Consider the following 26,624-nt stretch of genomic DNA (forward strand, 5'->3'; position numbering starts at 1 on the left):
AGCAGAAGAGCCGGACTAGGAGGAACCCCCGTGCAGCGCACTGTCCCCGCACCATCGGGACGGTGATAAAGTTCAACCAGCAGCATGGGTGGGGCTTTATTCGGGACCGTAACAACCGCGGAGACGTTTTTGTGACCCGCAGAGACGTCGAGTCCCACCTGCCGGAAGGTCACAAAGGCCGTGACCTCTACGTCAGAGACGAGGTCACTTTCACCCGGCACAAGTGTGCCAAAGGACCTTACGCCCTCCACGTACACCGCTTGACGGAGGAGGAGTTGCGGTACGGGGAGGAGGAGCCAGAGGACCCGGACGGGTCTGAAGCAACACCGTATCACCAAGAAAAAGCAGGAGAGAGCCGTCGTTGAGGACGGGAGTAGAGACTGTATATAGTTGCCCGTCGGGGCACAGTGAACCGTTGCTGCTAAAATAGTCCCCGTTGGGACCAGTGAACAGTTTACCCGTTTAACCCTTTATCCCGTAACCATACCAGGCTGAGGACTGTGAGCAGCCATTCCCTTCCCTTTTACCTGGCCGAGGACTGAGAGCGGCCACCCTCATCTCTGTACATAGTTGCGCTTCCTAAAGCGCCCCCTACTGGTTTTATAGGAAAGCCACGTGTTCCAGAGACTGTGGCGTTTTCCCGGGCACACGTTGCACAGTGTCCGGAGGAGGAACCAGAGACAAGAGAAGTCTACGAGAATGTTAATATGAAAAGTTTTATGCTGCTAATTAATGTGATGTTTTATATGTTTTATATGTTTATGTTTATGGAAAAAAAAAAAAAATGTATGTTTATGTGGTTTTTGTCTTACAGCCCGAGGACGTGCTGTGGTTTACCGGGGGGAAATGTAGCACCCTGAGGATTCGGCTGCTACAGGAGTATTGCACCTCAACCCAGAGGTGTGATATTCCACTCCCGGGCAAGGATGGAGAGTGGAACTGAGCTCAGATAGACTGCATGCACTACATACATCCCATTTCAGAGGAGCAGGCCGACGGTACTCCCACTTAGAAATGTGCAGGTACGACCGAGCCTGTTCCTGGCTGGAGTGGGAGGGGGGTGGAACATCCCATGTAGTGTAGGGGCAGATAGGGGGAGCAGTCTGGGTAGTGTTAGGAGCTCATTGGGTGCTGGTCACCTGAGCTCACACATAGAGGGATATAAAAGGAGGGCACCAACTAAGATCAGGGTCAGTTGTAGAGAACAAGTCAGTTGGAGAGGAGCCTGTCTGATGCAGAGAACAAATCGGCAGAGAGAAGGAAACAGCAGCCCTGGAGAGAGAGAGAGTGGAGCAGAGAAAGACCCAGAGGGGGAAGACTGAAGGGACCCAAGAACCCAAATTAGAGCACCGGGTGAGGAGTCAGCAAAAGGGTACCGGAACCCAAGCTGGTGGGGGCAAAAACACTCCCCAGCCAGAGACCGGAGACCGTGGGCAGCGTTTGCCACGGTCACCCACCACATCCACCCCGAAGGCACACCACATGAAGGGTCAGGGAACCCAAGGCCAAGGGTGTCCCAACAGCAGGCCCGAGGGAGCTGGACCTGGGTGGATCAATAGTGGGGACGGCTGAAGAAAGGACAGAGGGAGAGCTCAGGGCCACGCTCCGGACTTGTTTGGGGGTTGGCTGGATCCAGGACCTGGTGGACGCAGTACGGCTCAGGTGGTCACTTGAAGCTGGAGTGACCGGGAACATCAGCAGTGAGTAAACTCCCTAAACTGCATAACCCGACTCTGTCTTCATTGCCGTCTGCACTGCACCACCACAACTCCCATCCTCTACACCTGTCCCCCTGAGGCTATACCCCTCCCGTTGGGGGTTATTCTACCAAGCTGCACCATACCATCAGCCTCAGTGGACCCTGCTGCAGCGGCGGCCACCGTGACCGCAACACAACGGGTGGCGTAGTCGACACAACGAACTTAATAACATCTGTAGGACTGCCACATAACTCTGAGTTTGACGCCCTGGGCACGGGCCGGGTCACAGCCGCTCGGAGACTACAACCCCCCATCTGATCCGGTGCCGGGTATTCCCCTCAAAAAGGAATATGTCCCAGGGGGCGCGTCACATGTACGAGGTGTACGGAGCGGAGCCGCGCGTGTACGAGGTGTACGGAGCGGAGCCGCGCGTGTACGAGGTGTACGGAGCGGAGCCGCGCGTGTACGAGGTGTACGGAGCGGAGCCGCGTGTGTACGAGGTGTACGGAGCGGAGCCGCGTGTGTACGAGGTGTACGGAGCGGAGCAGCGTGTGTACGAGGTGTACGGAGCGGAGTCGCGTGTGTACGAGGTGTACGGATCGGAGCCGCGTGTGTACGAGGTGTACGGAGTGGAGCCGCGTGTACGGAGAGGAGCCGCGCGTGTACGAGGTGTACGGAGCGGAGCCGCGAGTGTACGAGGTGTACGGAGCGGAGCCGCGAGTGTACGAGGTGTACGGAGCGGAGCCGCGAGTGTACGAGGTGTACGGAGCGGAGCCGTGCGTGTACGAGGTGTACGGAGCGGAGCCGTGCGTGTACGAGGGTACGGAGCGGATCCACGCGTGTACTAGGTGTACGGAGCGGAGCCGCGCGTGTACGGAGCTGAGCCGCGCGTGTACGGGGCGTACGGAGCTGAGCCGCGCGTGTGCGGGACGTACGGAGCTGAGCCGCGCGTGTGCGGGGCGTACGGAGCTGAACCGCGCGTGTGCGGGGCGTACGGAGCTGAGCCGCGCGTGTGCGGAGCGTACGGAGCTGAGCCGCGCGTGTGCGGGGCGTACGGAGCTGAGCCGCGCGTGTACGGGGCGTAAGGAGCTGAGCCGCGCGTGTACGGAGCCTAGCCGCGTGTGTACGGGGCGTACGGGGCTGAGCCGGGCGTACGGGGCTGAGCCGCGCGTGTACGGGGCGTACGGAGCTGAGCCGCGCGTGTACGGGGCGTACGAAGCGGAGCCGTGTGTACGAGGTGTACGGAGCTGAGCCGCGCGTGTACGGGGCGTACGGAGCGGAGCCGCGTGTGTACGAGGTGTACGGAGCAGAGCCATGTGTACGAGGTGTACGGAGCGGAGCTGTGTGTGTACGAGGTGTACGGAGCAGAGCCATGTGTACGAGGTGTACGGAGCGGAGCCGTGTGTGTACGAGGTATACGGAGCGGAGCCGTGTGTGTACGAGGTATACGGAGAGGAGCCGCACGTGTGCGAGGCGTACGGAGCGGAGCCGCGCATGTACGAGGCGTACGGAGCAGAGGGCCGTGTGTACGAGGTGTACGGAGCAGAGACGCGTGTGTACGAGGTGTACGGAGCAGAGCCGCGTGTGTACGAGGTGTACGGAGCGGAGCCGCGTGTGTACGAGGTGTACGGAGTGGAGCCGCGTGTGTACGAGGTGTACGGAGCGGAGCCGCGTGTGTACGAGGTGTACGGAGCGGAGCCGCGTGTGTACGAGGTGTACGGAGCGGAGCCGCGTGTGTACGAGGTGTACGTAGCGGAGCCGCGTGTGTACGAGGTGTACGGAGTGGAGCCGCGTGTACGGAGCGGAGCCGCGCGTGTACGAGGTGTACGGAGCGGAGCAGCGTGTGTACGAGGTGTACGGAGCGGAGCCGCGTGTGTACGAGGTGTACGGAGCGGAGCCGCGTGTGTACGAGGTGTACGGAGCGGAGCCGCGTGTGTACGAGGTGTACGTAGAGGAGCCGCATGTGTACGAGGTGTACGGAGTGGAGCCGCGCGTGTACGAGGTGTACGGAGTGGAGCAGCGAGTGTACGAGGTGTACGGAGCGGAGCCGTGCGTGTACGAGGTGTACGGAGCGGAGCCGCGTGTACTAGGTGTACGGAGCGGAGCCACGCGTGTACTAGGTGTACGGAGCGGAGCCGCGCATGTACAGCGCGTACGGAGCGGAGCCGCGCATGTACGGGGCGTACGGAGCTGAGCCGAGCGTGTACGGGGCGTACGGAGCTGAGCCGCGCGTGTACGGGGCGTACGGAGCTGAGCCGCGCGTGTACGGGGCGTACGGGGCTGAGCCGCGCGTGTACGGGGCTGAGCCGCGCGTGTACGGGGCATACGGAGCTGAGTCGTGTGTGTACGGGGTGTACGGAGCTGAGCCGCGCGTGTACGGGGCGTACGAAGCGGAGCCGTGTGTACGAGGTGTACGGAGCTGAGCCGCGCGTGTACAGGGCGTACGGAGCGGAGCAGTGTGTACGAGGTGTACGGAGCGGAGCTGCGTGTGTACGAGGTGTACGGACCGGCCAATAGCAAAGCCCTCGAGGTGTGAAGAACATACGACCCCCTAAAGTGACCCCATTTCGGACACTGTACCCATGAGGGAAGTCATCTAAGGGTGTAATGGGCGTTCTTACGTTCTTATCCCACAGGTGTCTCACTGATTTCTTTACCACTCGTTTGTGTGTAAATAATATTACATTTGTTCAGAGCCGCAGCGAGGGGTTCAGCCAGGGGTGGACACACCGCCGATGCACCCGGACCCAGAGGTGGAGGGGGGCCCATGCAGGAAGGGGCACAGTGCTCAGGCAGTAGACCACGCAGCTGCTATGGGGCCCCTTGACTGAGGGATAATGCTGCTTATCCCCGTCCACTCCCACCTGTAATGATTTTTGATACCCTCGGCAGAGTGCGGGTATTGAAAAAGGGGGCATGTCATGCAGGAGAGAGGCCGCTGGCCACTGAACGCTTCCCCATCAGACTGATGAGAGCGCTCATTGGCTGCTGTGTCTGTCCTCCTGCGGGGACTTACAGGGGGTCTTCTGCCTCCTGCTGTTCTTTTGCCAGCATCATTTCCTCAAAGAGGTGAGGGTGGGGGAGGAGAGTCCACAGCATCGGGCAGCACGCAGGGGCAGAAAGCTGAAATCAGTCCTGTCTGCTGTGTCTCCTCCTCCACAGTGCGTTCTGCAGCCCTCTCCAGAAGACCTTAATATCATAAAAGATTAATATATGAGTGTATGTATATATGAGCAGGGCTGCCACCAGTAATTTCAGACCCCATACTGGCAAAAAAATTTCGGGCACCCTTGAGGCTCCGCCCAGGCTCCACCCCAGCTCCACCTCGACTCCTCGAACCTTCCACAGTCACACCGCCCACTCTTGGAAAAACTCCATTTCTGCACCACATCCTTATCAATCACACATTAAGGGTATGTGCCCACGCTCAGGAGACGCCTGCAGCCGCGAAGCTGCGGGATAGTCGTGCGGCTTCTGCCCTCATTTTATGCAATTGAGTGGCGCAATTTTTTTTTTTGTACATGCGGAGTTTCCTCATAGATGTTATTCTGTGTAGAAAGTCCACATGTGGATCCGCAAGACAAATTGACATGCTGCGGGTCTGAAAGACGCGACGCATGTCAGTTTCCATAGGTGCACAGAGTTCCATAGTGGACATAGGATTTCTAGAAATCCTATCCACTATGCTGTAACACCTGGCCGCTGCAGGTTTGATTCTGCATAAGCACGCAGTGTCAAACCCGCAGTAGCTCCTGACCATGTGCACATACCGTAACAGTTCCCATAGAACACCATATCACATACATAGCAGCAGCTTTTGTTTGGCCAAAAGATTTTGTAAGCTGCCGCCACGACAAGGTAAACTCTTCTGTCCGGGCCCTACTCTACTCTAACCTATTAAACATTTCTTAAAATATCCAGTACTCTATTTAGGTATATTTTTCTTTATTTTTCTTTAAGGGAATATGTCACATACATTTTTTCAAATAATATCACATACAAAGGGACAAAAACCATCACACCATGGCCGGACTACATATTACCACCACATAGTGACCAAATAATATCACATACAAAGGGATGTGAGCGAAATACGCTCTCTTCTATGCCTTCCGAACTCCAAATATTAAAATTATATTTTAGAGATCTCGAGGAAATCAATACAGCACAGCCTTATAATGGTGTACTAGGAAAGACTTCTGCTTTATTAACACATGTGGCACTTTAAATAGGGTCAGAGACAAAGGAATAGTTCTCTCTGACCTATGAACCAATAGTAACCTTAGGGGAGTGAATAGTAATGTGAAACCTCACTGCCCATCAGTGTTACTTGATCACCATTATACAGAAGTTACAAGACAAGATGGATACCACATACTCAAAATGGATTCTTTTCTCTCACATTTCCCCCCTTTTGTGACCAATTATAGCACCTCAGTAGGTATATAGGAGCGCGCTAGTCGTATCCTCGGGAATTTCCTACCTGCTTCACCTCAGTTTCCTACCTAAACACCTATAATTGTATCACAACAATGGATCTTTTCTTGTCTGGGGTCCATAGTATACAATCAGGGGTTCTGTGACACGGTTTTCCTTACATATAAACCTGAGTAACTTAGATGTAACATAGATCAGCGCTTTTACGGCTACATATATCAACAAGCAGAATAATAATAATTGCATACATGTATATATAATCCCTGAGTGCCCCCCACCTAGACCCTTGAACCAATTAGTGGGATTCAGGAAAGGAAATGTTTCTCCCACCAGGAGTCCTTGTTTGCGTCATGTTGCTGTAATCACTTATCCCTTATCTCGATTATCTTCTGTATATCAGTCCTAACCTGGAGATTTCCCATAATGTCCATGTAATGACAACATGCGGGACCGATGATCTGACACATCCCTCCATAGCGGTCAGGTAGTTCAGCACTATGGTGTGTTGTCAGTGACTACAATCAGCTGCTTCTGTATTATATTAGATGCATTAAGGACATCAAGCACCTGGAAGATCTGGTCATCTAGATAATCAGTCGCCTCTACCAGCTTATCCCATCTGGGTTATGAATGGGTAAATTAATACGCTGCTCACAATCTTATTTGCAACCCCCTTTTCTACATGATGAGATTTACCATTGGGTCTGGGATTGTTGTCTGCAGCTCGTTTGTATAATGTGTGTAGAGGGATTGCTTTAACATTTACTTTGATGTGAGGCACTATAAAGGTTGATGGGGTCAGGAAGGCCGGTGTGCAGACCCCTGCAAAGTTATTAGGTAACCACTTGTAGGCCTGATGTCCACATACACTGTACAAACTCTCATAACAGTGTTATTGAATAGACTAGCAATCCATTTAGACAACAAGGTGGAGCTTAATATGTCCATCATCTCTTCCTGATACAGTGTCATTTGACATAATACCTGATATCAGACTTTCCAAGGTGACATTTACACAGTGAAGCTCAGGATTGAGCGTGGCATCGACCACTACACACTGTGTGATGTCAGTACAGACCTGTTACACTCAGAATACTCAGCTACACACTGTGTGATGTCAGTACAGACCCGTTACACTCAGAATACTGTAGAGAAAGCGACGTCTCTGGATCTTATCTGGATGCAGCTGCAAGAGGTGAAGTCCGGATAACAGGAGAGGTCATCATTGTAAAACAGACAAAACAAGTATGTACAAAACACTAGTGAGATTACTGTGGAGCATTGCAATGGTGAATCAGATTAGATGGAACGTACAAATCCATGATATCCAAGAGCTGAATGTATAACAGATCAATGGCAATGGGAGACATCTGCATAGAGTCTGATGGAAAACCTGATCGTGAGGCTATAGGTATAGCAAGCATTTCTATCTGTATCAATGAAAAACAGATTTTCATGGAAATATTGAAAATCTTTTTCTTCTCCCCTGTCATAGATATTAAGAAGTCTCTCTCTCACACTCCTCTTCCCTCCTCCCCTATATTAATTGTCCATGGGAGAACAGCTGACACTTTGGCCAGTGACCTCTATACAAATCAACACACACATGAGAAGGGCCTTGCAAGCAAATGCTGGCCAAAAGCTGCTACCAAACCCAATTAACACAGGCTTGTGATAGATTTACAGGTAACTGAGAAGGTTGTATTCCCAGTGCTTGAAAGGGAATGTAACAAAGGCCTGCAGATGGCCAAAAGCCGATATGAAATAACTAAAGTTCCATATGTCCGATAATAATGGGGCCTATATTTTGGGTGGCAGGGTCCGCTAAGGAACAATATGGATATTTAACCGTCGCTGTAAGCCCCTCTAAGGAGCTGTGGCGCAAAAGTTACAAAATAGAAGACGGCAGCTATACCGTGTGTGGTCTCTGGAGAAAGGTAAAATCATAACGGAAAATATGGGATCACTTTCGGGCCTCTACGATCAACCCACGATAAGTTATTGCAAAAAACAGATATCTAATAAAAATATGAAGGCTGGAGACTAGCCTCCGTGATGTCATCACAGGGGGTATAAGGGCAGGTCTCACTTAGGCATAAAAGAATCCACAGAGGATGGATCAGCACTTATGTTGGAAGTTACATATTTTGTGTAGCACGGGTCACATTCGCTGAACGGCATCGGGAGTGCTTCCCTCCAACTATACTGAGTCATCCCTGCGAACTGTATAGAGTAAGTTGAGAATTGAAAGACACATTACTGTAATGTGTTGCCTGACAAAGGTTTTCTATAGAGTGTGGTGTCCACTTTATGAGATGTTACTATCCCTGTCAGGAAAATATCCAGAAATGGAGTGGAAATCAAAGGTTCACTGACAGTGAATTTTAAATGTAAGGAATAAGAATTCAAATACAAAACAAATTGTGACACTAACTGGGGGTCACCTCTCCATACCAAAAGTATATCATCAACATATCTACCAAACCAAAAAATGTGCTCAAAAAATGGATTATCATCAGAAAAAATGTAGATTTCTTCCCACCACGACATGTACAGATTAGCCAAAGATGGTGAGAATTTGTAGCCCATGGGGGCTCCCAGTACTTGTAAATAATATTTAGAATCAAACATAAAATTGTTGTGGGACAATTAATATTTTATGTTATAATGAACCTTTTTAAATTCACAGAATATCCACTATATTTATTTAAATGGTGTTGAACAGCAATGATGGCCAATGTGTGAGGGATGGAGGAATACAGGTTGACAACATTGCTGGTGACAAACCTATATTCTTCCTGCCACACAAACCTGTCAAAAACCCAGTCAGGACAGACGTAGTATCTTTCACATAGCCTGGTGTTGGAATAACCAGAGGATACAAATGTTCACCAGCCATTGGCTTAAATTCTCATTCAATGAACCCATACCCGAGATAATAGGGCGAAGGGTGGGGGAGAGGAGATACCCTTGTGTGTTTTGGGGAGCCCATAAAAAATGGGTAAAATGGGATAATCAGGTAACAGCCAGTGCTGAATTTTGTTATTAAACACCGACAAATAAATGCCTTCCTCCAGAATAGTGGACAACATTGCTTTATACAAATTGGTAGGATTCATAGAGAGCACCGGAGCAGATTTCCAATATCAATAGTTCTAATAGCACATACTCCGGGTCATCAGAACATGTCGTGTCGATACAGAATAATGATCTCACACATTGTTCTTTCTTTGGTCTTGAAAAAGTTAATTATTCTGTAAGGGGTGGAAACAGACAGAAACACCTTAATATGCGTGAAGCCTTCTGGATCTGACGTGTAAATACTAAATACCCTTCGGGTAATGAATTTCCGCAGTGACCTGTTTTACATCTATTGATGAAATTCATACTGGTTTATTCCCAGCAGACATCTATATGGTGACATTCCAGGTTTTCTGAATTTATTTTGTGTTTTTCCGGTTATTATTTGCCGGTGTACTTATTTGCCTTTCTGTATATTGCGCTATCATCGCTGATTCATCTTCGCAGAACGCACATAAATGATGCAAATATCTTAAAGATTTTCAGCAATGACGGAGTATTTCTATTGCAATGTTCTGCAGCTTATTTATCTTCCATTTCTCATATATTTATTTTTGTCTGTTTTTTCGCAATATAATTTAATTATTTGTTTTTCATTGATACAGATAGAAATTCCCGCTACATCCACAGCTTCACGATTTAGTTCTGCATCAGATATTTGTTTTTGTCAGTTTTATTATAATGTAATTACCTGTTTTTCGTTGATACAGATAGAAATGCTTGCTACATCTATAGCCTCACGATCAGGTTCTCCATCAGACTCTATGCAGACGTCTCCCATTGCCATTGATCTGTTATACATTCAGCTCTTGGATATCATGGATTTGTACACTCCATCTAATCTGATTCGTCATTACAATGCTCCACAGTAATCTGATTCGCCATTACAATGCTCCACAGTAATCTGATTCGCCATTACAATGCTCCACAGTAATCTGATTCGCCATTACAATGCTCCACAGTAATCTGATTCGCCATTACAATGCTCCACAGTAATCTGCTTCGGCATTACAATGCTCCACAGTAATCTGATTCGCCATTACAATGCTCCACAGTAATCTGATTCGCCATTACAATGCTCCACAGTAATCTCACCAGTGTTCTGTACTTGTTCTCGTCTGTTTTACAATGATGCATCTATTTGCCTCCCGTTGATATGACAGATAATGCTCGGTATATCTGCGGCTCTATGATCCTTTGCCAGGATATTATACTTTGCACCAGATCAGATGCGGGTGGATTTCCTTGTAAATCTTCTACTATGTAATCAATTTTGATTTGCATATTTTTTTCCCCTTTATATGTTCATTGTTATAGGTTTATAGTTTCTTCATATTGGTTATTGTGCATATTTTATATTATATTTTTACGCATGTCAGATTGATAAGAACAATATTTCTATTCACAATTTAGACATTGATGCGTTTTATCTGTTTATTGGACATTGTTATTGTGATGCTCTATACTGAATCTATCATCCATCTCATGCATACATGTACCTGTCCCTCTATAATCAGTATATCCTCCCACCTTCCGTTGCTATAGTTGATGGCATTTGCGATGTTCTGACCCTGTGATCTCACACCTGTACACTTAATCCCGGTGTTGTGTTCCTATATGGGATAATCCCCTGGCAGCTAACACCGGTGGTCTTCACACAAATGTCCTGCAATAAACAGTTTATATACAGAGGGGGATACGGATATGCATCAATAAGAGTATGAGGTGTAATTCTATCTTATTTTTCACCATCATGGTGTTTTGCATTTCTGGCTTGTTGTGTGACGCTTGCAATGATCACCTTGTCTGTATTTGATCTCGTTGCCTTCAATGTGAACTGTGGCTGGGATTTTCTTCACACCTTTTGCATGTCTAATTGATTTCTCATTTCATGCCATGTGACTCCATTGTGCTTATATATATATATATATATATATATGACTTCATTGTCCTTTTCTCATCTGCTATAACTATGGGCACAACTCTAGCGCCAGAAACACATAAGAATTTTACTTTTTTTTTTTTTTTTAAATGATCCAATACATTTTTCTCATATTTTACCTGTTGGAGTGCTGATTTTCTCCTTTTCTTCATATGTCTGTGCTCACCAGCCGGACCGGCGCCCTTCAGTGGACTATCTTCACCCTGTTAGGATTCAGTGTTGCAGCTCCCTAACCCTCCCTCCTGTTTCTTCACAATATTGTAACACGTATCCTAGGCCTCGATGTTCTCCATACAAACTTGCTGTTAGAATTGTTGAGACGGGAGAAAAATGTTTGAGGAACGCAGACCGGAACGGTCTGAAATATATAAAGAAGATCTGGTAAAATGTCCATTTTGATCACACTAATACGACCAAACCAGGATAAGGGTTTCAAGTTATAATTCATTTGATTTTTAACCATTTGTTCAAGGATGGGGGATATAATTTAAAAGATACAGATCATCCAAGTTCCCCAGAATTTGTATACTCAGGTACTTAATTGTGTCTTTCTGACACTTAAAGGGGAAGTTAGAAATTAGTTATTGTGTCAGTTCAGGGTTAAAAGTTATGTTCATGGCTTCTGTTTTAGAGTAGTTGACTTTAAAATTGCTTACATGGCCGAGTTATTCGAACTCCTTTATTATAGAGGGAAATGAGATCATTGGGTTTGACACATAGAGCAACAGGTCATCTGCATATAGAGCTAGTTTATAGTGATGTGAGTCTATAGTAACTCCACTAATATCTGGATTTGTGTGTAATGCTACCGCTAAATGTTCCATCAGCAATGTGTATAGGAGAGGTGATAAGGGACACCCTTGTCTCGTCCCCTTTTTAATAGAAAATGTGTCAGATAGAAGGCCGTTTACCCTATCGCTTTAGGGTCAGTGTAGAAGGAGAGAATTTTAGATAACAAGAAAGAGTCCAACCTAATTTGTGGTAAGGTGCTCTTCAAGAAAGTCCAATGCACTGTGTCAAACGCTTTTTTAGCGTAGACAGAAACAAGGCACATTGGGAGCCCCTGTTTTTTGCATGTGAAATTAACAACGTTTTATTTTTATTATCACTAGCTTCTCTACCCTTAATGAAGCCAACCTGATCGCTGCTGACAATTGAGGGTAGATAGTGGGAGAGCCGTGTTGTAATTACTTTAGAGAATATTTTGACGTCTAATAATAATAATAATAATAATAATAGTTTATTTTTATAGCGCCAACATATTCCGCAGCACTTTACAAATTTTAGGGGGGACATATACAGACAACACAGAATAAGCATATCTCATATCGAAAGGAGTGAGGGCCCTGCTCGCGAGCTTACAGTCTATGAGGAAGTGGGGGAGACAAAAGGTAAAAAGTACATATATTGTATAATGCAGCCTTGATATACTGAATAGGATAAATAATAATACATGGACTGGTCGCCAGCCAGTATGTGTGCAGCCCTGACAGAGGCTTTTATGTGCATGGTTGGTTTGAACCCGAAGTTGAAGAAGATTTTAATATGGGGGAAAGCTGGGATGGACAGAGTGTGTTTAGGTGATACGCCAGTCTAAAGAAATGTGTTTTTAGGGTTCGCTTGAAACTGTGGGTATTGGGAATTAATCGAACTGTCCTGGGTAGTGCATTCCAGAGAATTGGCGCAGCACGCGAGAAATCTTGGAGACGGGAGTGGGAAGTTCGGATTATGGAGGATTTTAGTTTCAAGTCATTTGCAGAACGGAGGGCACGTGTAGGGTGGTAGACTGAGACAAGGGAGGAGATGTAGGGGGGTACTGAAGCATGGAGCGCTTTGTGGGTAAGCGTGATAAGTTTAAAACGAACTCTATATTGGATGGGCAACCAATGCAATGACTGGCACAGGGAAGAGGCATCTGAGTAGCGGTTGGCGAGGAATATGATCCTGGCTGCTGCGTTCAGGACGGATTGGAGAGGGGAGAGTTTAGTAAGAGGGAGACCGATTAGTAGAGCGTTGCAATAGTCAAGACGAGAATGAATAAGAGCGACAGTAAGAGTTTTTGCCGAGTCAAAGGTGAGAAAAGTCCTGATTCTTGAGATGTTTTTGAGGTGTAGATGACATGAACGAGCGAGTGATTTTATGTGAGGAGTGAAAGAAAGATCTGAATCAAAAATGACCCCAAGACAGCGGGCTTGTTGCTGGGGAGTAATGGTTGAGCCACAAACGGAGATGGCAATATCGGGCACAGGTAGATTAATGGAGGGAGGAAAGACGAGTAGTTCAGTTTTTGACAGATTCAGTTTTAGGTAGAGGGAGGACATAATGTTAGACACAGCAGAAAGACAATCACTGGTCTTTTGTAGTAATGCAGGGGTGATGTCCGGAGCAGAGGTGTATAATTGGGTGTCATCAGCATAGAGATGGTACTGAAAACCGAATCTACTGATTGTTTGTCCAATAGGAGCGGTGTATAAGGAGAAAAGAAGGGGGCCTAGGACTGATCCTTGAGGAACCCCGACAGTAAGAGGAAGTAGGGAGGAGGAGGAGCCGGCAAAAGACACAGAGAAGGAGCGGTCAGAGAGATAAGAGGAGAACCAGGAGAGCACAGTGTCCTTGAGGCCAATAGTGTGGAGCATAGTGAGGAGGAGCTGATGATCCACAGTGTCGAATGCTGCAGCGAGATCCAGGAGAATCAGCAGGGAGTAGTGACCATTAGATTTAGCTGTTAGTAGATCATTAGAGACTTTAGTGAGGGCAGTTTCAGTAGAATGTAAAGAGCGGAAACCAGATTGTAAAGGGTCAAGAAGAGAATTGTCTGAGAGATAGCGGATTAGACGGGAGTGGACCAGGCGTTCCAGGAGTTTAGAGATAAAGGGAAGATTGGAAACAGGTCTGTAGTTGGCCGTGCAGTTCTGGTCGAGGGATGGTTTTTTAAGTAATGGTTGTATGCTGGCGTGTTTAAAAGAAGAGGGAAAGATACCAGATGAGAGGGAAAGGTTGAAAATTTTAGTTAGGTGAGAGGTGACAGCTGGAGCAAGGGACTGAAGGAGATGTGAGGGAATAGGGTCGCTGGTGCAGGTGGTAGGGCGAGAAGATGCAAGGAGCCTGATCACTTCATCTTCCGTGACTGGTTCGAAGTCAGAAAATGAGCAAGATACAATGTGGCGGGGGGGAGCATGCATAACATTTGGGGATTGGGAGAAAATTTCCTGTCGGATATGGTCAATTTTTTCTTTGAAATAGTTAGCCAGATCGTCAGCGCTGAGGTCGGTGGTCGGGGCCTGTGCTGTTTGATTGAGGAGAGAATGAAACGTGTCAAAGAGTCGTTTAGGATTATTGGAAAGTGAGATGATGAGGTTGTTAAAGTAGGTTTGTTTGGAGAGGTGAAGGGCAGAGTTATATGTTTTCAGCATAAATTTATAGTGGAGGAAATCTTCGGGCAGATTTGATTTTCTCCACAGCCGTTCAGCGCACCTGGAGTACCTCTGGAGAAGACGTGTTTGAGGCGTGTGCCAGGGTTGTCGCCGTCTATGCCGAATTGTTCTTTGTGTAGGAGGTGCGGCTTCATCCAGGGCGCATAGCATTATTTTGTTATAATGCTTCAATGCAGAGTCGGGACATGAGAGGGAGGAGATTGGGGCCAATGATGATTGCAACCTTTTTATAAATTTCTGGGTGTTAATGGCGCGTAAATTTCTATAAGTGTGGACGGTGGGAGTGTCTTGAGTAGAGTCACAGTTCTTGACAGAGAATGAAAGAAGATTATGGTCAGAGAGTGGAAGGGGAGAGTTAGTAAAGTCATGTACTGAGCAAAGCCGGGAGAAGATCAGGTCCAATGTGTTCCCGTCCTCATGTGTAGGAGAATTAGCAAGCTGTGAAAGGCCGAAGGAGGAGGTTAATGATAAAAGATGTGTGGCAGATGGGGAAAGAGGATCGCCAATTGGGATGTTAAAGTCTCCCATGATTATCGTGGGGATGTCGCAGGATAGAAAATTTGTAAGCCAGGCAGCAAAGTGATCCAGGAATTGACGGGGGGGACCTGGGGGGCGATAGACAACCGCCACTCGCAGGGAGAAGGGCCAGTAGAGTCTGACTGTGTGGGCCTCAAAGGACGGGAAGATAAGGGAGGGTACAGGGGGGATAACCTGAAAAGTACATTTTGTTGAAAGAAGCAGACCAACACCTCCACCTGATCTGTTGTCAGGTCGCGGGGTATGAGAGAAATGTAGGCCACCATAGGAGAGAGCTGCAGCGGCGGTGGTGTCCAATTGCTGGATCCAGGTTTCAGTGAGAGCCAGAAGGTTGAGGGAATTAGAGAGGAAAAAGTCATGGATGTAAGAGAGTTTATTACAAGCTGAGCGCGCATTCCAAAGGGCACAGCTGAATGAGACAGAAGATATGCAGGGAATATGAATGAGATTAGCAGGGTTTCTGAATGTAACAGGGAAAGAGTTAGTGTTATTATTACTGGAGGGTCCTGGGTTGGGAGAAATATCACCTGCGACTAATAGAAGGAAGATACAGAGAGTGAGCAGATGATTGAGTGATTTGTGAGAGCGTTTCCTGTGTTGTATGGTGGGAATGAATGGATCTGCGTGGTATAACATTGTGAAGAGAGCATGACAACTGTACATAGGAGAAGAGAGGAGTGAGGGATTAATATGGATGAAGTGTGCCGCATTTGTGGGAGAACGGTGAATGTGGATGATTGTAGCAACCAGAAAATAAATGGCACAGATACAAATGGTGAATACTGTTTGCCAAAAAGATGACCTGGAAGCAAGTTTGTTGGTTTGTCTTGCATGTCTTACCTGTCTCCTGCCCTGTCCAACTGCCATTTTCTAACTGCCAGGGCACTTTGCTAAATTATGGCACTTCGATAAAGTATGCATAAATGCTATATGCATAAATGCCCCCGCATAAATGCTGCCCCTTAGCAAAGTCTCAATATATAGGGACGTATCTGCTTAGATCTGCACAGATTTAACTCATTAACAATCAATCACTAGCTTAAAAGACAACAGGAGACCATAAAGTGCAGGGGAAAAAAAAAAAAAAAAAAAAAAAACAGACTAGTAAACTCGGCATGGATCATAAACTCTTAAAGTAAGTGTGATGACCTTTAAGTATCATGGAATAAAAAAGCTAGAGGAGTGAAAAAATATATACCAGAAATTGATAGGCTGCAGAGCATTGCATGGAGATATAATGCAGTTTTCAGGACAGATCACACAAGCAGTGAAAAATATATACCAGAAATTGATAGGCTGCAGAGCATTGCATGGAGATATAATGCAGTTTTCAGGACAGATCACACAAGCAGTGAAAAATATATACCAGAAATTGATAGGCTGCAGAGCATTGCATGGAGATATAATGCAGTTTTCAGGACAGATCACACAAGCAGTGAAAAATATATACCTGTAAGAAGAGAAGAAAGATGAATATTAGCAATGCCATTTTCTAACTGCCAGGGCACTTTGCTAAATTATGGCACTTCGATAAAGTATGCATAAATGCTATATGCATAAATGCCCCCGCATAAATGCCTCCCCTTAACTAAGTCTCAATATATAGGGACGTCTACATTATTTAATGATATTGGATGAATATTAGGGCAGGTATTTGGTTCTTTTCCAGGCTTTGATAAAACCGTTATATGAGCCTTAAGTGATTGGGGGTCAAAAGGGGGAGTCTTCTGAGATATCATTGAACACTTTGGCTAAAAATGGTAATAACTGGGGCGAAAACATCTTATAAAATCTATTATTGAATCCATCTGGCCCAGGGCTCTTCCCGATAGGGAATGATTTAATGGCCTGTCCTGTCCGTTGTTCAGTGAAAGCTTTGTCTAGTATCTCCTGCTCAGGGGTCTGTAAGGAAGGAACGGCAGTGTCCTTAATATACTTGTCATTTTTAGTTTCAAGAATATTAGGTGGCATGTCGTGGTGTTGTCCATGAATATTATATAGCGAACTATAAAAGAAACTAAATTCTTCCGCTTTGTCAATGGGGTTAGAGTTTCTGGCCCGGGTGCCCCTTTTATTTTGGATACGTATGTCCTTTACATGTGTGGATGTAACCTCCTTGCCAATAAGCAACCACATTTGTCTGTGAATTCATACGAGTACCTTCACATATGATCTTGGCATTTTGTATACGTTTGATCTAGTAAAGACCTTCGCTCCTTTCTTTTTCTCAATCAGATCATTTTTATTTAACAAAACAAAGAAAAACCAACATTTGTTTTTTTAAATAAACTTTGTGACAAATAAATAAAAAGAAAAACCAGTAAACAATACAAGAACCGGTTTACAATGATATAAATCCCAATATCGCTCTATAGTACAAGGTTTTGGAACAGTAATTTTACATTTGTACATAAATATCTGAATACTTCCTGACGGCTTATTTTTTTTCCTATTGAGACATCAAAAGAAACAGAATATATCTAAGAAGGGGCAATTGTGTGGACTGAGACAATTATTATTTGCTGACACCTTGGGTATAAGGATATACATTCCTGGCTTACTGTAAGGAAATGGACAAACGATCCAATATAGTATTTCTGAGAAGGTTTTCTGAAGCAATACCTGGGGTATTTAACCATTGCTCCCATATTTGTATGAATTTCTTGAGAGCGTTCCTTCAATATAAGATCCCCTTTTTAAGCATAGAGTGTTATTCATCCTGGATTTTAGTTCTGTTATCGTTGGGGGAGAATTGTCTATCCAATGTAGGGCCAACAATTTCCTGGCTTGGAATAATATTCTTGAGCTAGCTACTGCCATATGGGAGTCTGGATCTACGTCCTCTCCCAGGAGTCCTAGGATACAGATTTTAGGTTCCAACTGAAGTTGTATCCCAGATACAGATAGTACAAGAGCGATCACACCCTTCCAGTAGTCGCCAATATTCCCACATCATATGCATCAGGTGGGCATCATTTTGACCACATCTAGGACATGTGTAATCCGTTTGTATTTCAATTTTAAATAAAATACTTGGGGATCTATATACCCTATGAATCAGAAGAATTCGGGACAATCTTTGTGACTCTGACAATGAAAGTGTCGGTGTCAAATCCAGTATTTCCCCCATTGCTCCTCAGATAACGGACCCACATCCTCCTCCCATTTTGTCTTAACTATCAATATTATCCAAATGTAGGGCCAGTAACTGCCTATAAATAAGGGTTAATAGACCTTTTGTATCCACTGATTAAGCAATGGTATCTATTGGGTGATGTCTATCAATCAGTATGACGTTTATTCTAATACCCCTATCCTCCCACTCACTAACATTTTTTAGTTTATGTAGCTCTGGTAAGTTATAGTTGTGCCATAAAGGAGTAGAATTTGTGTACTTTCCAATCCCCAGAATATTTTTACCCCTATCCCACGCCTTATATAACTTTAGTGTACGACATTTTAAATAATTTTCTCGAGGAGTCCCTATATCTAGTACCGAGAATGGAAGCTTCCACTTGGTTCCTTCCATAAGTAGGTGCCCTGAAATACCACAATATTTATCCCATCCATGAAACTACTTTAGCTCCATTCTAGTGTTAAGCCGGTCTGCGTATACCTGGAGGGAAGCAGATTGTTTATGTTGTTTGCCAAGAAGATCAATCCGCTCAAGCAAATGGAGCGACTTTAGCTGTTCTCTCCTTTTTTTAGCTTTTATCTATGTTTTATTATTATACTTCTGAGGACACATGTGAGTGCTTCCCATTTAAATGGTAAGGCAGTTTCATCATGCTCATATATTTGAAGGAGTCTATAGTCTCAAGAAGGTCTGAGACACAGAGTGAGTCTTTCAGTAGATTATCATTTAGGTTCCAACATCTGAAGCCTTGGTGGAGTCCGGCATAGTCAGATCTATAATATAACGGGAGATGCGAGTCTCTGTCTGAAGCCTTTATAGACTGCGCAAGCGCGACACGCCTGAGCAGTCCGGCTCCAGACAGAAGCAGGCATGGAGCCGTTACAGGTAAGAGGAGCGTATATAGTGCCAGAGATCACAGTATGCGTAGACACAGAACGCATACTGCGATCTCCCACCGCCATACTTACCTGACCGGAAGGAGCGTTGCCACGTCGCCTCTCTTCACCGGAGACCGGGGCAGGAGTGAAGGATTCGGAATCAGCACATGCACGTAGCGCTATCCGGCGCCATTTTACTGAAGATACATTTGCAGTGTGTCTTCAGCAAAATGGCGCCGGACAGCGCGGTATGGGCATGTGCGTACTCTGGAGCCGCACTCCTTCCCCAGCCTCCAGCAGAACAGAACACTTCAGCGCTGGAGCACAGAGAAGAAAGGTAAGATTAAGTGTTTATTTTTTTGTATGTGTGCAGCATGAAAGGGATGAGGGGTGCCATACATACCAGGATTGGGGGGTGATGGGGCCACACATCAGGATTGGGGGATGAGGGGTACCAAGCATACCAGGATTGGGGGATGAGGGGTACCATGCATACCAGGATGAGGGGTACCACACATACCAGGATTGGGGGGGGTGAGGGGTGCCATACATACCAGTATAGGGATGAGGAGTGCCATGCATACAAGGATTGGTGGGTGAGGGGTGCCATGCATACCAGGATGAGGGGTACCACACATACCAGGATTGGGGGGGGTGAGGGGTACCATACATACCAGGATAGGGATGGGGTACCATGCATACCAGGATAGGGACGAGGGGTACCTTACATACCAGGATAGGAATGCGGGGTACCATGCATACCAGGATAGGGATGAGGGGTACCATACATACCAGGATAGGAATGTGGGGTACCATGCATACCAGGATGAAGGGTACCATGCATACCAGAATAAGGATGAGGGGTACCATGCATACCAGTATAGGGATGAGGGGTGTCATACATACCAGGATAGGGGATAGGGCGCCATGCATACCAGGATAGGGATGAGGGAGCCATATATACCATGATTGGGGATGAGGCGTGCCATGCATACCAGGATGAGGAATTGGGTACCATGCATACCAGGTTTCTGGGATGAGGAGGCCATGCATACCAGAATTGGGATGAGGGGTGCCATGTATACCAGGATGAGGGATGGGGTGTCATGCATACCAGGATAGGGATGAGGGGTACCATACATAACAGGATAGGAATGCGGGGTACCATGCATACCAGGATAGGGATGAGGGGTACCATGCATACCAGTATAGGGATGAGGGGTGCCATACGCACTAGGATAGGGGATTGGGTGCCATATGTACCAGTATTGGGGATGAGGCATGCATTGCATACCAGGATGAGCGATTGGGTGCCATGCATACCAGGTTTCTGAGATGAGGAGGCCATACATACTATAATTGGGATGAGGGATGCCATGTATACCAGAATGAGGGATGGGGTGCCATGCATACCAGGATGAGTGGTACAATACATACCAGGATAGGGATGAGGGGTACCATGCATACCAGGATGGGAATGAGGAGCACCATGCATACCAGGAAGAGGGATGGGGTGCCATGCATACCAGGATGAGGGATGGGGTGCCATGCATACCAGGAAGAGGGATGGGGTGCCATGCATACCAGGAAGAGGGATGGGGTGCCATGCATACCAGGAAGAGGGATGGGGTGCCATGCATACCAGGAAGAGGGATGGGGTGACATGCATACCAGGATTGGGGGATGAGTGGTGCCATGCATACCAGGATGAGGGATTTGGTAACATACATACCAGGATTGGGATGAGGGGTGCAATGTATACCAGATTTGGAATGAGGGGTGCCATGCATACCAGGATTGGGGGATGAGGAGACCATACATACCAGGATTGGGGGATGAGGGTGCCATACATACCAGGATAGGGATGAGGGGTACCATGCATACCAGGATGAGAGATGGGGTGCCATGCATACCAGGATTGGGGGATGAGTGGTGCCATGCATACCAAGATGAGGGATTTGGTACCATACATACCAGGATTGGGATGAGGGGTGCAATGTATACCAGATTTGGAATGAGAAGTGCCATGCATACCAAGATTGGGGATGAGGGGTGCCATGCATACCAGGATTGGGGATGAGGGGTGCCATGCATACCAGGATTGGGGGTGAGGGGTGCTATGCATACTTGGATTGGGAATGAGGGGTGTCATGCATACCAGGATGGGGGTGAGGGGTGCCATGCATACCGGGATAGGATGGTGGGGGCAGCACATACCAGCATGGGAGACTATATACCAATAAAAATGCTCGCCACCCGGGCATAGAACGGGTTCAATAGCTAGTTACAATATACAGGAGCATGATCTGACCATACAGCAGTTCCTACCTGAGATGTAGGTTGCCATGTAGGCAACTGACGGCTAATTAAGAAAAGGACTATATGGCTATGCATATTGTGTAAAGGAGAATAATAGGTATAATCCTTTACGTCTGGATGTAGTATCCTCCATACATCAACCGGTTGAGACCAAAGCACAATTAGCAAAGCTTTTGTTTGTTTTAGATTGGTGACTCCAGCCCAGGGACGCGTCTAAAGAAGGATCCAAGACAAAATTAAAGTTATTTCTAATGATGATAACGTCCTCCGCAAAATGTTTTAGTTTGTTTAAGTAATGACGGCATGTCTTAATTTGGTCACAATTAGGGAGATAGAAGTTTGCCAAAGTCAAAATTTTGGAGTAGATGGAGATCTTAACAAACACATACCTCCTCTCCGTGTCAGACAGTGTTTCTACAATAGTATGCAGCAGTGATCTGTGGCGGCCTATACTCAGCACCTTAGACTTCAAAACAGCATTTTTCTGGAACGCCAAGATGACAAGATGAATAATATCTATTAGTAATCTGAGGTACAGTATATGATCGCCTCTAAAGTGTGACTCCTGAAGAAAGAGAAAATGTACGTGCTGTTTATGCCTACGATAAAACACTTGAGCTCCTTTCTCTGGAACATTAAGTCCTCGGACATTCAATGAGCAAGTTTTGAGTTGTGCCATATTATATGAAAAAAAGGGGAATGGAAGAGAGAAAGATTAAGAGAAAAGAAGTATAGACGGTAGATAGTAACGTCTACCTCTCAGTGTCTAAGAAGTATAGATTATGAATATATCAAAACAGTAGGAAATTGCGAAACAAGCAGATCCCAATGCAAGTCCCTAACTGGGGGTTGTCTTTACAGGCGTAAGTCCAACCTTCAGTCCCAGGCTTTCTTTTAGGGGGAACCATGGAATATATAGCGAGTAAAGTAATATAGCCTGATATTACAGTAGTATCATGTGAACTCAACTTATATGCCGGTCTAAGATCTTATATGAACTTAGACATTCTATATAGTGGAAGAGTGGCACCTAATGCTCTATTTAGATATATCTAATTATATGCTTAAAGAAATAAGTAAGCATCTGCAATTATATGCGTTTTCCATTGAAATCACCAGGACCCAACTCCCCTGCTTTCCTCACAATGGCCCCTTTTACATTGAAAAAATGTATGTGACAGATAATGTCCCTTGGACACTCAGGATCTGGGCCATGATTGCCTATTGTACGGTGCGCCTTATAAATCTCCAGCTTCTTATCAATAGGATCACCAAGGATATTATTGAATAATGATCGCAGTGTTGGCATAATCACTTGTGCATTGATGCTTTCAGGTATACCCCTTATCCAGATATTATTGTGATTTTCTTGATCATCAACCATATTAAACAGATGGTTTATTTACTGGCTGTGAAGATCCAGTGTTAGTTTCTGAGCATTATGATGGCCTCTAACTTGGATGACATTATCCTCTAATCTCTGTAACTTCTCAGTAAGCTGTGACAGGATAGAAGTGAGGGGACGTATTTCAGTATTGTATGTGGTCTCCAGCCTCTGAATATATTGCTCCATATCTTCTTTAGTAGGGATAGACGTAATCTGATATACAAATAAGTTATGTTGTTCCCCATATCAGAATAACCTGTGGCTGGGGGGTAAATGTCCCTGTGAAGCAAGCACTGCTCAGCATGGGGGCTTTGGTGAGAGTACAGGGAGATTTGTGGAGCTGTTTTCTTGTGAGGCCTACATTAAGAGAGAAGTTGGTGCAGGACTTACAGCCTGGAGCTGTTTGGCATCATGAGGGTTAAGGCTGCTTCTTTTTCCACGCTGAGGTGAGGCAGTAATAGCTCCGGCGCAGGAAGATAAGACCTTCCATAAGAAACGCTGCATACCAGACATGCTGACAGAGGTGGAGGACCTCAGATTAACCTCTGATCTCTTCTTTCTTTCCCATATCGGACAGCATGTTTGAGGCTGTAAATTGCTTATAATTCCCCCAGGAACACGGTCTGAAGAGAGTGCATTCAGTGTGTGCATTCTCTTGGTGCTATGTCCAGGCCATGTCCTTCCTGTTGATGTACAATATGACTGAAGGTGGCGTTGATTGGGAGCAGAATTGTGTGATGTAACAATCTTGTGTGATGTAACATCCTTACGGAAACGTGATGGAAACGGCGCCAGAACAGGAAGTGCGTATGTGTGTTTTTATTTTAACAAGGCCAAACATAAGGAATGAGAAGGAGTTGTCCTGGTAGTGGACAACCCCTTTATGAAGATACAATTTTTGGTTAAAAATGAAAAAGGCTTCTCCCCTGTGTGACTTCACTGAAGTTTGTTAAGAGTTGATTTCCGTGTAAAACATTTCCCACATTAAGAACATGAAAATGGCTCCTCGTCTGTGTGAGTACTTTGCTGATTAAGAAATGATGATTTCTTCACAAAACATTTCTCACATTCTGAACAGGAAAAAGGTTTTTCCCCTGTGTGAGTTCTCTGGTGCTTAATCAAATCTGATTTATCTTTAAAACATTTCCCACATTCTGAACAGGAAAAAGGTTTCTCCCCTGTGTGAGTTCTCTGGTGCTTAACCAAATCTGATTTCTGGATAAAACATTTCCCACATTCTGAACAGGAAAAAGGCTTCTCCCCTGTGTGAGTTCTCTGGTGATTAACCAAATCTGATTTATGGTTAAAACATTTCCCACATTCTGAACAGCAAAACGGCTTCTCCCCTGTGTGAATTCTCTGGTGCTTAACCAAACCTGATTTCTGGTTAAAACATTTCCCACATTCTGAACAGGAAAAAGGCTTCTCCCCTGTGTGAGTTCTGTTGTGGTTAACCAAAACTGATTTATCTTTAAAACATTTCCCACATTCTGAACAGCAAAAAGGTTTCTCCCCTGTGTGAGTTCTCTGGTGCTTAACCAAATCTGATTTCTGGTTAAAACATTTTCCACATTCTGAACAGCAAAAAGGCTTCTCCCCTGTGTGAATTCTCTGGTGCTTAACCAAATCTGATTTCCAGCTAAAACATTTTCCACATTCTGAACAGGAAAAAGGCTTCTCATGTGTGTGAGTTCTCTGGTGCTTAACCAAATCTGATTTCTGGTTAAAACATTTCCCACATTCTGAACAGGAAAAAGGCTTCTCCCCTGTGTGAGTTCTCTTGTGCTTAACCAAACCTGATTTCCGGCTACAACATTTTCCACATTCTGAACAGGAAAAAGGCTTCTCCCCTGTGTGAGTTCTCTTGTGCTTAACCAAATCTGATTTCCGGCTAAAACATTTTCCACATTCTGAACAGGAAAAAGGCTTCTCCGCTGTGTGAGCTATCTGATGTCTGATTAAACTTGATTTCTCTGTAAAACAATTTCCACTTTCTGAACAAGAAAATGGCTTCTCCTCTGTGTGACTTCTCTGGTGATTAACAAGATTTGATTTCTGGTTAAAAAATTTCCCACAGTTGAAACAAAAAAATCTATTCTCTGCTGTGTGAATGTTTTGATGTTTAAGAAAAGACTTTTCGAGGGAAAAACTATTTCCATATTCTGAACATGAAAATGGCTTCTTTGTTTTAGGAGCAATTTCTTTTTTAATGCTTATTTTGTGACTTTGATTTTCCTTAGTAGTCGGTAATGAATCAGAAGACAGGACCTGTTTCAAATGATCAGATGACAGATCTTTGCTGTGAAGGGATGATGGTATATATGGAGTAATGGCATTCACTTCAATTGTATCCTGCGGGATCTCAAGATCATCTGATTTAAAAATTGAAGATGTCAGCTGTCCCTCTGATCTCCTGGTACAGTCATCTGCCAAGAATAAAACCAATTATTATTTATGAATAACATATCCTTAAAATTTATATTGTTGAATATTTCTAATTAAACTCTACGTAAAAATGTACTTTATTTATTTAAAAGTATCATTATTTACCAAGAAAACATATCACAGAAAAAATCAGCCTTACCAACACCAAATCAGATAACAAATGCATTAGCATTTTAGTGTTGGTTGGGTGTACTGGGGTGTCTGTCCATGTGGGGTGCACTTATATAGTGCTGGGCAGCCTTCCTGATGTAATAGTATGGGCATCATCAGTATCCTAAGCCAGACACTGTGCATCAAGCCTACCTGTGTGACTGGCGTCCTATGCAAGCTTCATCTCTTTGCATCTTTAATACTAGGCAACCACCCCCTCCATGAATTGGTAGGTTTGTGAGTGGTTGCTTCATCAGTATTTTGACCTGCGCTGCCCCCACCTTTATCATGGAGGTCTGTGGCATCCTGCTAGTGCATTTCTTATATGATTTGGTGTTGGTAAGGCTGTATCTTTTTCTGTGATTTTTTTTAAATTTTGCCCTATGTTAGTCGTCATTATTCACCAAGACAATAACAGTTCACAGTCTAATAGAAAACCTCATAGGATGAACCAGTAGAGCGTGGTGTCCAACTGTTTGTTAATTCTGCCTCCCTAATATGGACAAAAAGCCACCAAACAATGTTATGTAGGTGAAAATAATACCAATAAAAACTTCTACTCCTCTCACAAAAAACAAGTCCCCACTCAGGTCCATCATCTGTCAATGGAAAACCAGAGGTTTCCACATTATTAGTGGCTCAAAGGCTTTTGAAAAGCAACATGGCTTCCATAAACCAATCCAGCAATATCCACTCTCCCAAAGTCAGATCTCCCCCTCACTTCTGAGCCTTGCAGTGCACCCAAACCACATTTAGCATCTATGTATTTGACATTACTATAGTGAGAAGAATCCGCTTAATTTACAGTGTGTGTCTCCTGGAGCACAATCTGGACACTGTGTGTTGGGTAATGAAATAATATATTTGTAATTTTCACTCTCCATCATCCACTGCGTGCCAATTTCCGGAAAGTGACTGTGGAGTCAAAATAGTCACTACTCCTATAGATTATTTCACTGAGAGTTATAATTTCCAAAATGGAGTCACTTTATGGGGATTTCTACTGCTCTGGTTTTCTGCAATTTGGTCACATTAGGGCTTCTGCAAATGGTGGGTCCCATCTCCTCTGGGATCTGCTCCTGCGACGTCTGCTTCTCTCACCAGAAGCCGCCTTATTTATCCTGCAGGTGGCGCTGGTGATGGAGGAGACGTCAGAACCAGAAGCTCTGGGTGGCGCA

At 45.4% G+C, this 26,624-nt stretch overlaps 1 protein-coding gene across 1 annotated transcript in view; it reads right to left on the minus strand.

The window, feature by feature from the left end:
* The window catches only part of LOC141271720 (uncharacterized), a 152,239-nt gene that overhangs the window by 32,434 nt on the left and 93,181 nt on the right, over positions 1-26,624 (minus strand). Inside the window, exons 9-10 of the mRNA XM_073681816.1 lie at positions 23,905-25,277; positions 18,206-18,218 (exon numbers count right to left, since the gene is read on the minus strand). Coding sequence (XP_073537917.1) covers positions 18,206-18,218; positions 23,905-25,277 — 1,386 coding nt within the window. The remainder of the gene's footprint in view (positions 1-18,205; positions 18,219-23,904; positions 25,278-26,624) is intronic.

Source organism: Phyllobates terribilis, unplaced genomic scaffold (assembly GCF_046119375.1).
Source record: "Phyllobates terribilis strain yellow unplaced genomic scaffold, ASM4611937v1 Scaffold_5__5_contigs__length_657084704, whole genome shotgun sequence".
In the NCBI taxonomy this organism is placed as follows: Eukaryota; Metazoa; Chordata; class Amphibia; order Anura; family Dendrobatidae; genus Phyllobates; species Phyllobates terribilis.